General features: G+C 38.8%; 3 protein-coding genes across 3 annotated transcripts; all 3 read right to left on the bottom strand.

Annotated features, from left to right (window-relative positions):
• Positions 1-531: 531 nt before the first annotated feature.
• LOC140942278 (melanocyte-stimulating hormone receptor-like) lies at positions 532-1645 on the bottom strand. Its single transcript, XM_073391239.1, has one exon. It carries the CDS (start codon positions 1643-1645, stop codon positions 707-709), a length of 939 nt encoding a protein of 312 aa, XP_073247340.1. The 3' UTR covers positions 532-706.
• Positions 1646-5217: 3572 nt separating this feature from the next.
• On the bottom strand, positions 5218-6291 carry LOC140942341 (probable G-protein coupled receptor 45). The gene has a single exon (XM_073391298.1). The coding sequence runs from the start codon at positions 6289-6291 to the stop codon at positions 5347-5349; it is 945 nt and encodes a 314-aa protein (XP_073247399.1). The 3' UTR covers positions 5218-5346.
• A 2148-nt stretch (positions 6292-8439) lies between these two features.
• Positions 8440-10608, bottom strand: LOC140942382 (melanocyte-stimulating hormone receptor-like). The gene is made up of 2 exons (XM_073391347.1): positions 9679-10608; positions 8440-8524 (listed from the first exon to the last, which is right to left on the bottom strand). Exons 1-2 carry the CDS (start codon positions 10563-10565, stop codon positions 8518-8520), a joined length of 894 nt encoding a protein of 297 aa, XP_073247448.1. The 5' UTR covers positions 10566-10608; the 3' UTR covers positions 8440-8517.
• Between the last annotated feature and the right edge of the window lie 3670 nt (positions 10609-14278).

The raw sequence follows: 14278 nt of genomic DNA, 5'->3' as shown, positions 1-14278 counted from the left end.
AGGGAATAATTTCACTTGCGTTTTGTCCAAATTATAAGGATTTGGACAAAACGCGCGAGAAATTATTCCCTAATTTCACTCGTCACCATTTGATTACACATACTTATTATTATTATTATTATTCTTTTTAACTTGTTTTTCCTTTTGATATCAGAGACGGATTGGTAATGACTTAATTTAAAACTCTGGACTGCCTGCAAGAGCTAGTGCGAACCGCATCTGAACCGCGAGGAATGTATTTGTGAAATCGTTATTGACACAGTGATTGCTATTTTTATCAATTTATACTATTGTTAATGTTATATAGTGCTTAATTCTTACTCCAAATATTTCTGTAAATTATGTACATATTTTTTAAAGTTGAATAAAATTATTATTTATTATTAATAATGATAATGATAATAATAATAATAATAATAATAATAATTATTATTATTATTATTATTATTGTTATTATTACAACGGAAGTCGTCACGATTGTTATCCCCATTTTCCCCGGTCTCCGCTAAAAACCTCTGGGACCATGGCCGACCATTTGGGGATGACCGACGAAAAAAAAAAAAAAAAACGGCTGAAGTTTTAGATTCTCGCCCTGCTAAAGCTAGTTCGACTAATTAAACGGCAGTTGATAAGACATGAATAAAGGAAACGATCGGTACTTGCAGTTATTTATCAGTATGATTTTTCAGCTGAAAAGCATAATAAACTAACTCGATCGACAGAAGAGTTGCCTTAATGTTTCTTTTACAGCTTCTCTTACTTCACTGATCTTCCAACAGTACAGCAAGGGATTTAAAGACGAGTTTACGTAAACTAAAGTAGCCGTAAAATGCCAAGCACGATATGCGGATATAGGTATCCCTCTTTGAGGCATCAAAGCGACCGCTATAGTAAACGGCAGATAACAAACAACCATTGTTCCCTGCACCCACAGTGCACTGTACACTGCCTTTCTGTATCGAGCTATGTTCAGTGGAATTGCTTGTCTCGGTTGTCCTTGAGCAACATGGTTCCGAAAATGAATTTGGTTATGACGCAGAGTACAGAAAATTTTTGTGTAAGCGAAGATTATAGTGACTAGACACAATCCTGCAACTATGTATTGATACCATGTGGTTATAAATAGATTCCAAATAATAGTAGATGCACCAACGATGGACAAAATCCAAAAACCTATCACAGTTATACTCGTTCTTCTCAAAGTTACAACTTGTCTGTATCTGAGCCCCAGCAACAAGGCGAGAAGTCTGTCCACGCTTATTGCAGTCACCGATAATAAAGATACTGCACACAAAGTATAACCCGAGAAAGCTGCTGTCCGAAAAGAATAATAGCAAATATCCCATCTTTCTTTCAAGACAGAAGTCCAATTTGTCACATACAAAGGCTCCACAATGATACCAACACAGAGATCAGTTATCGCTAGGTTACGATACAGGAGTTTGGACGGCGGATGAAGTGAGGTTTCCTTTTGTAGGGCAACTAGGATCAGAGTGTTCCCCAGAAATACAGTAATGGCAAGAAAAATATTAATTGCTGAGAGAAAGATAAGCTCGCTATCTACACCTCTAAAAAACTCCGCCGAGCAGACCAGTTCTTTGAATGTTTTCTGGTTTTCATCTTCAGTAAAGTTTGTCAGTGCCATATTTCTCTGTCATGAAACGAGATGTACGTGAGGGCTTTATTTAGTATCGCTCTTTTAGATTGAGTGGAAAGTGATATTGATGTCGATTCGCACATCATTTTCAATATGCAAATACACTCTTTTTTTCTCTAAGGATATATTTTATAAGAATATCGAGGCTGAAATTTGCGAAATCTTAAGAAATACTTTAAGAATAAACCCGGCCTAGGCTGAAATTTTGAAAAGGATATAATTTTGTGTGGTAAAAAACTGTAAATACAACACAAATATACGTTTTCAATTTATTCCTTTCTTTAAACGGCAAAACTAGCTAATTATATTTAACAAAGCTATAATTGATACCCCAATGTATTCTAAAACGGAAATGTCATAAGCTATTATTAAGAATAGTACAAGAACATTTACAGCCTAAAATCGGTGGAAAAATGAGAATATTCAGCCTGGCCAGGGAAAACAACATTCTTATAAAAAAAAGAGTGTAACTCAAGGCTGAATACGCGGTAATTCTAGTCTGGTCTTTAAAGGTTTGTGTTTCTGTCGGTTGTTTGCAAAAGCTGCAGTCAGTCAGAAAACAGTACGCACGTCTTCGTCGGGCTGATACGGTGCCGAGAGTTCAGAAAAGTTTTTTAGTTGTTCAAGCTAACTTCGAACTATGATGTGCCCTGTGCCAGGCTCAGGTGAAATGAACTGGACTGATCAGTGATTTTAATGACTTTTCATGTTACCTGTCCATTTCAAGCTTGACGTATGACAACTTAGTGTACATTACACGCGTGTGTTATATGCATTATTGACCAAGTTGAACAACAATGGTTTTAATTTTTGTGTCCGTTATGGGAGGCGACAAAGTGAAAAACTTCTTTAATGCTGAAAACGATACCTGAAAGAAACCTCGGCTAGTAGTAGGGTATATAAAAATTTGTGCGCTGTCTGCCATTTCAGTGCATTGGATTTACTCGCAAGCTATTCTCGTAATTACGTGCTTTCCATATCAATATTTATTTTACTAGTTTTTCCCCACATCCATGTTGTGTAAACTAATCTTCAAAGCGCATGGTGACTTAATTCTTAGTTCTTCCAGTTTTCCTGAATTATTGCACTGTCTGGAGAAGTCTTTGTTTGGTTACTACTAAAAGCTTCAAATAGACAGAAAACAACCTTAAAATTAGGTTGGGTGTATTGATCTCTGTATCAGTTCTTCCCACGCACTACTTTTAGGACATGGAGTCCAATCAATCCGCCTGACAAGTTTAATTACGGCTGCCATTTTACTGCTCCCTCAACCCTCGCGTGTCTGCCTCGCGCGCGCCCTTACTTTCTTTCGCCCACTACTTCCAAGTGCCTGCTACACAGGCTAGGAATGATTAGCAATGATTCCGAGGTCCAAAACACGAACGTGTTCCGACTCCGGGTTTCGCGACTTGTTAATCAATCTACTATCACCTGCATAATATCAGATAAATCAGGACGTTCTTGACGCCTGCTTCCACCAAACGACTTGTACAAGGCGTGATCACGGCATGCATTTGTTATTGCAACGGTCTTCTCTATGGTGTACCAGCTGTGCATCTTTCCAAATTGCAACGTCTTCGATTCAGAATTCCGCAGCGCGACCTTATTACCGATACACCCAGGTACGGTCATATTAACCCAGTGCTGCTTGCACTGCATTGGTTACTGGTGAAGTTCCGAATTTGCTATAAAATCGCTGCGATCTCTTTCAAGGCTATTCACAATCTGGGGCCTGCGTATTTAAGCAATCTCATAAATATTAAACGTGTTCTCGCTATAGCCTGCGGAGTAATGTGGGCGTTATTTTGCAAGACCCTATCGCTAAGTTCAAATGCACTCTTAGGGACAGATCATTTACTGCAGATGCTCCAAAGATATGGAACGGTTTACCGGACTATATTAGGAAAGAGCATGATTTTGGATATGTTTAAGAGACTCATTAAGACGAACTATTTTAAAGAGGCCTAATGCGACCTGTCTGGAGCTATCTAAGGTTTTTATTTTCTACTTTTATCTTCTATTTTTACTTCTTACTTGTTATGAGTTATGCTAAATTACCTATTAGGAAGGAAATGTAACAAATGATTAAGCTTTAGTATATAGAGATTCGAGAGTTATGCGCATTTGATCATATTTTTCAATGTTAAAATGCGCAATAAAAGCAAGGACTGTCGACTCTCAGAACTTTTTAGGAACTCTTTCAAATAAGCTTTCGACTAAGAACAATGAACCCTACGCCAGCGTTATTTCCTGGCTTCGAATACAGCTCTTATTTGCTATATTAACAACTGTACACAGATGCGTCAGAGGTTCTAGATATCCATCCAAATCGTGTGAGGTCTCAGAAGACTTCACTTTCGCTGTAGCTGATCTACATCTGCACTCATAATTTTAGGCCTAGATTTTTGATAGTTTTTTTGTTAGTATTGCTTAATTTTCCTTTTCCCACTTTTAAATTATTCACAATTGTAAATAGTTTATCTATCGTGGACATATATTTAGTTTTTAATTTGTAAACAATACGATGTAGTTTAAAATTGTAAATCTTACTTATTGTTCTGATACTTAAAAAGAGATTGGTTTATGAATATTATTATTATTATTTTTCATTCTTTTTAACTTGTTTTTCCTTTTGATATCAGAGACGGATTGGTAATGACTTAATTTAAAACTCTGGACTGCCTGCAAGAACTAGTGACCGCATCTGAGCTGCAAGGAATGTATTTGTGAAATCGTTATTGACACAGTGATTGCTATTTTTATCAATTTATATACCCTGCGAGCGGCAGACGTTTCTCCTCGCTCATCGCCGCAGAGTGACGTTTAGCCAGGAGGAACGTCTGCGACTCATCGACAGAAATTCCATACTGCTGACGCAAAATCTGTCCGGAATCCGGTCAGAAGCGCTAATTGGTCGACGGAATAATTTCATTGTTTTAGCCATTGTTTACGAATGACAGACAAAAGACAAAAGGCTACAAAGGTCAAATGTAAACGCGATGAATCTCTAACAAAACAGCCAATATTTGTGGAATATGGTCTTCTCTTGAAGAAGCATTTGAGTTTAGGTGGGGCTCATTCGCAGATGATCACTTTACCAAAATCGACCAGGAGAAATGTAAAATTGAACAAATTTGCATTTGAAACCCCATGACTAACGGATTTATTATGTAAACATTGATTTACGTCATCAGTATGGAATTTCTGTCGCTGAGTCGCAGACGTTCCTCCTTGCGAAACGTCTCCAGAGGCGACGAGCGAGGAGAAACGTCTGCCGTTGTTAATGTTATATAGTGCTTAATTCTTACTCCAAATATTTCTTTAAATTATGTACATATTTTTTAAAGTTGAATAAAACTATTATTTATTATTAATAATAATAATGATAATAATAATAATAATAGTAATAATAATAATAATTATTATTATTATTATTATTATTATTACAACGGAAGTCGTCACGATTGTTATCCCCAGTTTCCTCGGTCTCCGCTAGGAACCTCTGGGACCATGGCCGACCATTTGGGGAAGACCGACGGTAAAAAAAAAAACGGCTGAAGTGTTAGATTCTCGCTCTGCTAAAGCAAGCTCGACTAATTAAACGGCAGTTGATAAGACATGAATAAAGGAAACGATCGGTACTTGTAGTTATTTATCAGTATAATTTTTCAGCTGAAAAGCATAATAAACTAACTCGATCTACAGAAGAGTTGCCTTAATGTTTCTTTCACAGCTTGTCTTACTTCACTGATCTTCCAACAGTACAGCAAGGGATTTAAAGACGAGTTTAAGTAAACTAAAGTAGCTGTAAAATGCCAAGTACGATATGCGGATATAGGTATCCCTATCCCTCTTTGAGGCATCAAAGCGAGCGCTATTGTAAACGGCAGATAACAAACAACCATTGTTCCCTGCACCCACAGTGTACTGTACACTGCCTTTCTGTATCGAGCTATGTTGAGTGGAATTGCTTGGCTCGGTTGTGCTTGAGCAACATGGTTCTGAACATGTATTTGATTATGACGAAGAGTACAGAAAATTTTTGTGTAAGCGAAGATTGTGGTGACTGGACACAAAGCTGCAACTATGAATTGATACCATGTGAAAATAATTAGATTCCAAATAATAGTAGATGCACCAACGATGGACAAAATCCAAAAACCTATCACAGTTATACTCGTTCTTCTCAAAGTTACAACTTGTCTGTATCTGAGCCCCAGCAACAAGGCGAGAAGTCTGTCCACGCTTATTGCCGTCAGTGTTAATGCAGACACTACACACAAAGTATAACCTGAGAAAGTTGCTGTCCGAAGTGAATAATAGCAAATATCCCATCTTTCTTTCACAACAGAAGTCCAATTTGTCACATACAAAGGCTCCACAATGATACCAACACAGAGATCAGTAATCGCTAGGTTACGATACAGGAGTTTGGAAGACGGGCGAAGTGAGGTTTCCTTGTGTAGAGCAACTAGGATCAGAGTGTTCCCCAGAAACGCAGTAATGGAAAGAAAAATATTTATGGCTGAGAGAAAGATAAGCTCGCTATCTACACCTCTAATAAACTCCGCCGAGCAGAATAGTTCTATGAATGTTTTCTGGTTTTCATCATCAGTAACGTTTGTCTGAGCCATACTCATCTGCGATGAAATGAGGTGCAAGTGAGGGCTTTGATATGATTCGCACAAGTTTATCACTATTAACTTAAGGCTGTTTATATCATTACTAGACAGTTTGTCAGTGTCATATTTCTCTGTGATCGATGAAACGAGGTTTCCGGTGTACGTCCGGGCTTTATCATGTCATTTACGCATCGCTCTTTTAGATTGAGTGGAAAGTGATATTGATGTCGATTCGCACAATCATCATTTTCACTACGCTAAATAAAAACACTCGTTTTCTCCATAAGAATATATTTTATGAGAATATCGAGGCTGAAATTTGCGAAATCTTAAGAAGACTTTAAGAATAAACCCCAGGCTGAGATTTTCAAAAGGATATAATTTTGTGAGGTGAAAATGTGTAAATACAATACAAATATAAGATTTCAATTTATTCCTTTCTTTAAACCGCAAAACTAGCTAATTATATTGAAAAAAACTATAATTGATACCCAAATATATTCTAAAACGGAAATGTCATAAGCTATTATTAAGAGTAATACTGAAGAATATTTACAGCCTAAAATCGGCGGAAAAATAAGAATAGTCAGCCTGGCCAGGGAAAACAACATTCTTATAAAAAAAGAGTGTAACTCAAGCCTGTCAATACGCGGTAATTCTAGTCTGGTCTTTAAATCTTTGTGTTTCTGTCAGTTGTTTGCAAAAGCTGGAGTCAGTCAGAAAACAGTAAGCACGTCTCCGTCCGGGTCAATGCGGTGCCGGGGATTCAGAAAACGGCCATAAATCGGCCCGTGGACCACACAGTAGAGACGTAACACACATTTTAAGTAAGGTAAGCTGTTTTATATTGAAATCCTTTCATTTTGGTAGGTTACAGAAACGATAGGTTTTTTCCCATACAAATCCTTATATTTTGAATGTTACGCAACAATGCCGATGCTCGCCGATGCTCGCCGATGCTTGCCGATGTCGCCGATGCTTGCCGATGCTCGCCGATGCTCATATTTCGAGCTTGGGCTCTGGGCTATGGGCTACCTGTATAGTAAAAATATCTGTTTGGAAGACGATTTGAGATCTAGAATTTTCGGAGCATTTGTTGTAACATTTCTTGCTTTCCTGCCTCTCCTAGGACTTTCGAACATCTAAAAAATGGTATAATTGCCTATTTTTAACGGATTTTTACCCTAAAAAGGTCACCTAGAATTTTCGGTAGCCTTTTTTTTTTGGGTGAAATTTTCGAAAAGGTAAGTTTTAATCCCTATAATTTTCGGATCACTAGACTTTCAGCTAGGAGATCCGAACAGATGAAAATATGCCTATATCTACCGTTTAAATACTAAAATACGTTTAAAGGAGCTGTGTCACGGTAGTCCAGTTCATTTTGTCTAATTTCGCCTATTACTCGCTCTCAATCGTTATGGAACTTAAAGTAAGCAAAGAAGATTACACGTAAATGACAAAGTCAGAGATTTGAGACAACCAAATATGTCTCCTAAGCATCATTTTTGAAGTTGCAAACAACAGAGATAAACTTTAAAAAACTGTTAAGCTGAACAGTTTTCAAAAACCCTAATTTGAATTTGTTTCATCTTCTTTAGTTTTGCCCATCCGTGGCATCTGTTGTTTTTGTTATGTTATTTTCACCTTCCTTTAATGTTTAAGGCGGTTATTTTAGGTTTCTCTTAATTTAACGGGTATTTTGTAATTACCTAATTTGGCTGATCTTTCGTGACACAGCTCCTTTAACAATGTCATGCTAAAGTGGTTTTGAACTATACTTGGGTGCCCCCCGCATGTTACCTGTCCATTGCAAGCTTGACGTATGACAACTTAGTGTACATTACAGGCGAGTGCTATATGCATTATTAACCAACTTGAAGTCAGATCGCCGAAAAAAAGGTATAATTAGTGATAGCAACAATGGTTTTAAGTTTTCTGTCCGTTATGGAAAGTAAAAAACTTCTTAAATGCTAAAAACCACACCGGAAAGAAACCTCGGCTAGTAGTAGGGTATATAAAAATTTGTGCCCTGACTGCCATTTCACTGCACTGCATTTACTCGCAAGTTATTCTCACAATTATGTGCTTTCCATATTAATATTTATTTTACCAGTTTTTTCCCCATATCAATATTGTGTAAACTAATCGTCAAAGCGCATGGTGACTCAGTAATTCTTAGTTCTTCCAGTTTTCCTGAATTATTGCACTGTCAGGTGATGACTCAGTGTTTGGTTATAACTAAAAGCTTCAAATAGATAGAAAACAACCTTAAAATTAGGTTGGATTATGACACGTGTATTGATCTTGTATCAGTTGTTCCCACGCGCTACTTTTAAGACAGGGAGTCCAATCAATCCGCCTGACATGTTGTAATTACGGCTGAGCTCAATTTTCGGCTTTACTACAAGCGAATAACTGACATTTCTAGAAAAACCCACGGAACTAACTTCCATTTTTGTAGCACTGTATATCACAGGTAGCTCAAGCTTGAAATATGAGCACCAGTGGGCATCGACATTGTTAAGTAACATTCAAAATATAAGGATTTGTATGGGAGAAAAAACCTATCGTTTCTGTACGCAACAATGCCGATGCTCGCCGATGCTCATATTTCGAGCTTGGGCTACCTGTGTATATATTAAATAGGGAACTGATATCTATTAACTTCCTCTCCCTGTCCCCTGTAGAATGATGCGTACTTGTGTTTCCACTCAAAGAAACAACATGTCTGTATCTGAGCTGTAGAAACAATGTAACAAGTCTGTCCACGCTTATTGCGGTCAGTGTTAATAGAGACACAGCTGAACATAAAGTATAACCTAAAACGATTGCTGCCAAATTGGCGTGATAGCAATATATCCCATCTTTCTTTCACAACAGAAGTCTAATAAGTCAAAACCAAAAGTTCATAAACAGTGTGTTCGTAGGCGGGTTGAATTTGTAGAAAATGTTAAGGCTGTAATCAGGGACAAAGCAAACTGTCCGTAATCAGAACGAGGTGTTTGTATTAAACTGGTGTCCATAAAGCGGGGTTTGAATGTTTTGTCATCTCTCTAAATTTATCAGGTAAAAGTAACTCTTCGTTAAGTGAACTGAGCCAGTAACATCCCATCAAAAAAAAAACTGTACTATAATTTTTGTACTGATCACGTTGGTTAAATTTTGTTTTATTTTCATTTTTACGTACAAACTCAAGCGAATGCATTTGAATTCATTTATTAACATATGACTTAACCCTAGGATGTACAAAGAGGGGGCGACGGGGAGGGGGAGGAAGCCGCTATTTCCCTCATTGATCCTTTTGGGGTGCAATGGACTCAAAGTATTTCACTGTGTATGGTTCGTTTTAAGATTCGTGGTTTTAGCATGAATTTTAAGTTGAAAAGCATAATAAACTACCTCGATCGACATAATAGTTGTCTTAATGTTTCTTTTACAGCTTGCCTTACTTCTCTGATCTTCAAACAGTACAGCAACGGGTTTAATGACGAGTTTAAATACAGTAAGGTAGCCGTAAATTGTCTAAAGAGGTATACCGATAAAGTCATCCTTCGTTGACGTGTCAAAGCTACCGTGATAACATACGGCACATAACATGCAACTAATGTGCCCTGCACCCACATTGCACTGCACACCGCCTTCTTGTATCGAGCTATGTTCAATGAAATTGCTAGGCTCGGTTGTATTTGATCAGCATGGTTCTGAACATGAATTTGATTATGACGCAGAGAAAAGAAAATTTTTGTGTAAGCGAAGATTGTGGTGACTAGACACAGAACTGTACCCATGTATTGACACCATGATCTTATAGGAGAATTCCAAAATAAAGTTGATGAGGCGACCATGGGCAAAATCCAAAAACCGATTGCAGTTATACAGGTTCTTCTCAAAGTTACAACTTGTCTGTATCTGAGCCCCAGCAACAACGCGAGAAGTCTGTCTACGCTTATTGCAGTCGATGTTAGTAAAGACACTGCACACAAAGTATAACCTGAGAAACGTGTTCCCTGAAGTGCGTAATAGCAAATATTCCATCTTTCCGTCACCACAGAAATCCAATGGGCCAGATTCAAAGGTTGCACAATGATACCAACACAGAGATCAGTTATCGCTAGGTTACAATACAGGAGTTTGGACGGCGGATGAAGTGATGTTTCCTTGCGTAGGGCAACTAGGATCAGAGTGTTCCCCAGAAATGCAGAAATCGAAAGAAAAATATTTAGAGCTGAAAGAAAGATGAGCTCGCCATCTACAGCTCTGATCTGAAATTCTGCCGAGCCGAACATTTCTTTGAATGTTTTCTGGTTTTCCTCTTCAGTAAAGTTTGCCAGTTCCATATTTCTCTGGGATGAAATGAGATGCAAATGAGGGCTTTATTTATATATCGCTCTTTTAAATTGAGTGGAATGTGATACTGATGATGAGTCGCACATCATTTTCACTGTGCTAACAGGGAGTATATATAAGCAAAGACGTTTTTGAGTGACGCGCGTCAACCGTAAGTGGGCTTTCGGCAAATCTTCTTTGTAACTAAAGAACACTTAGCAGTACAATTTTAGTAGAATTTAGGGATTGAATGAGAAAAGGCCTCACTTCCGTTTGGCGTACGTCGTCCAAAAACGTCTCTGCTTAAGTTCCCTAATAAGAAGAATAAGACTATTGTCATATTTTTCTTCATCTGTATGACTTTATCCCTAAGTGGCAAACTTCCCGTGCGAATGTGATGACAATTTTAAAAAGCTTGAATAAATTACCAAGTATATACAAGGGCTTTCAGTGCAGCTGAAAAATGGATGTTTAGAAGTACTGGAGCTGATGGCTGTATTTCTCCTCACAACAGACACCTGCGACGCTAAAAAGTGTTGAGAGTTTTTTGTAGATACTATATTTTTGCTTTGTTAAGGTTGGCTTCCAAAAGAGAAGGGACAAATACAAAGTTTGATGATTTGAAGTTCTTTAATCTTGCCCTGCATTCGGCGTAAAGTTGTTCTTCTTGTACCACCGTGCGAACTGTATTCGCCGTAGGTGTCTGATTACTCAGTTTCTTGCTGTAAAGCTTTGGGCAAGAATACCCTTGCAGAGAGGAGATACTAGTCAGTCGGCACTCTTCCTCTATTTGTCCGTCAACTTTCCCAAATGTGTTAACGTTGTATTTTAAGGTTAAATTTGGCCAGCATTCTGTGCAGGGAGTTCTACGGTCACGATTGACTTCAAACTTGCAAATATAAAACTAGAGAGCTCTGAGACTCATTTGCTGAAGGTAAAGAAAAATCTGTAGTGGTGGAGTTTCCTAGTTATCGACTTTTTGTGTAAAAATGCGATTTTAAACATATGCCGATAACTCGAACGTTTATATACGTACAAGAAAATAAAAAAAAAACATTCTCTTAAAGTTGCACCATTCTTTATTACGGATGCCAAAAATCATAGAAATCGGTTAAATTATTTCCTCCGAAAAACACGATTCAAAAACACAACCAGCGCGCGTATAAACAGGTTCGGGCCACATTAACAAAGTTAATCCTTTGTGCCCTAAAGCGATCGATTATGAATAATGAATGACCAACAAGAATTGCATAAGAATAATGAATAATTGGAAGAAACATTCAAAGAATAATGAATAAACGAGGCTATTCAGCTTTCACCCCCGAAACACAAGTTCTTATTCGATTCATGAAGTCTTTCTCGAGTGCGCAAAACTCATTCTCGTCCCCAGAGCCACTCGCAAAACCAAAAGAAACGACGGGCTCTGTAGACGAGAATGACGAAAGGCTCTGCTGGCGCGGTGCGACTTTCGGGTTTTGTTTGCTCAAAAAAACCTCTTTCCTCTGGCGCGGGTTGTCTGCTTGTTCACTAGAAAAATGTTCCTGCTTCGCAACCGGGTGCATAAGGGAACATGAGGAGGTTTCAGGTTCAGGGTTCATACTCTTTTGAGCTCTACAAATTCGATGACTTTCCATGACTATTTCCATGACTTCCTCAAGTTTTACATGACCTTATGTTAAGCTGTCGCTTTCGAAAATTTTCCAAAACTTTCCTTGTTTCAGTATATTTTCCCCCTAAAGCAGTTCAACAGACACAATCTCTAATGTCCACCAAAATGTGTGCCGCTTGCGCTGTTTGATTTCTCGTCTTGATCTTACGTTGTCTAGCCTTGCTTTGTCATCTGCAGTTACTTATCTATTAAACAAATCTTTCAATTTCAATGACTTTCCAGGACCGACAACTAAATTCCATGAATTTCCAGGCCTGAAATATAAAATTCTTTTGAATTCAATGACTTTCCAGGTTTTCCATGACCTGTACGAACCCTGCAAGTTAACGGGGGGGGGGGGGGGGGGGGGGGGAGCGGGGAAGTTACTTGAAGAAAAAAAAAAACGTTCGGCCTTGTAACCCCTATCCCATCTCCCCACCTAGACAGATCAAGGTTGCAATCCCACGTCGAAAACAAGAGTTAAATTGCAAACCTCGTATCATCTCAGTCTGGAAGGATCAAGAATTCAAAAGACATGTGCTTGTACACGAGAAAACTTGATTTAGGTAAGCAGCAAGGTATTCATTTCAATTGAACCTCTATCACAATCTGGAAGACAAAACTTGGCACCTCATCCAGTGGCATACACCGGTATAGCGTATACAAGGTAGTGAGGTGAACCACCCTCCAAGGCTAGTAACCAGTACAGCTAGTAACCAGTACATGTAACTGCCAAGACTTGCACAAAGGAAATAGTGATGGTGGGTAACTGGAGAAACTGCGAATTTGTTACAACATTCCTCCCGCACATCACAGGGAATGTCTAGCTATTAACAGTCAGCGTGGGGAAGACTCAGACGCACTTTGGTGTAGAATGGTGGTATTTGACGCTACTGAAATATATAAAGAATTCATTTCCTGCATTTGATTTGTTGCGCCGTAATTCGCCACTTTAGAACGAGAGGAAACTGGGAAGAGTTTACTTTCGCAAAGACTTCTAGGACCGTAACTAGGGACAGGGGAAAAAAAATTGACCAATCGCTGACTCGTGCGTCCCCAGTAACGATCCCAGAAAATATTGGGAGACATGATTTCGGTCCCAGTCGCCTTCTCGTTTCTAAAATGCGGTTTTAGTGGATCTATACCTTCTTTAGCCATCTCCCTCTATCTCCCACCCATCCCTGTAGGTGCCGCTTCATAACTGCGGAGCCTGGTCCCAGGCTACCCCTGCTAACTTTGCTTGGTCACAAGTGACATTTTCAGCTCTGGAGGGTTAGCATTTCGGAATAAAACCCGAACATATCCGAAGGCGTCTGAATAAAAATCGTTGAATACGTTCAGAAGATTTGTAGGGGCATGGGGAAAGTTGCGTTTTAAAGAGCTGTAAAAACGTAAAATGTGTTACTTAGTCTCGATAATGGCGTTATGATGACACAGATAATTCGGTTTTTTACGTTTAAATTTTAATTTTAAATTTTTTAACGTCGCTCGGAATTGCTGAACATAAGATCAGAGGAATGAGTCACGGGGCATACGTACGTTACGGGCGCTCAATACCGACTCTGGAATAACCATTGCCAGACTTCGGTCAGTGCGGACGAGCGAAGAAGTGAGCGGGCGGTGAAATACCGAACGAGCGAATAATGGCGGGAAGAGAGAAGGGCAGAGCCTGTAAGCATCTTTTCAAATACTTCAATCCGCCCACTCCTACCCCGCTCACTTCATAGGTGCGATGTAGGAGGCTTTCACATGCTTGACATGTTTGTTAGACGTGCGCGCGCAAAGCCAAATGACTGACTAAGAGTTGCAGTTAACTGTCACAATTGACCAATCACAGAGTATACCAGGAGCTGGTATACTCGAAAAGAGGTATTGAAACAATAGGAAGCTTTTACAACGACGACGGCGACGGCGACGGCAACGTGAAGTCAAAAAAAGCAATAGGCTTATCAGGGGCACCCAACGACAATTTTCGGAAAATATCTGTTCGAAAGACGATTTGAGATCTAGAATTTTCGGAACATT

Source organism: Porites lutea, chromosome 6, assembly GCF_958299795.1.
Source record: "Porites lutea chromosome 6, jaPorLute2.1, whole genome shotgun sequence".
NCBI lineage: Eukaryota > Metazoa > Cnidaria > Anthozoa > Scleractinia > Poritidae > Porites > Porites lutea.
The sequence above is the reverse complement of the archived record's forward strand: the minus strand, read 5'-3'. Positions and strand labels throughout refer to the sequence as shown.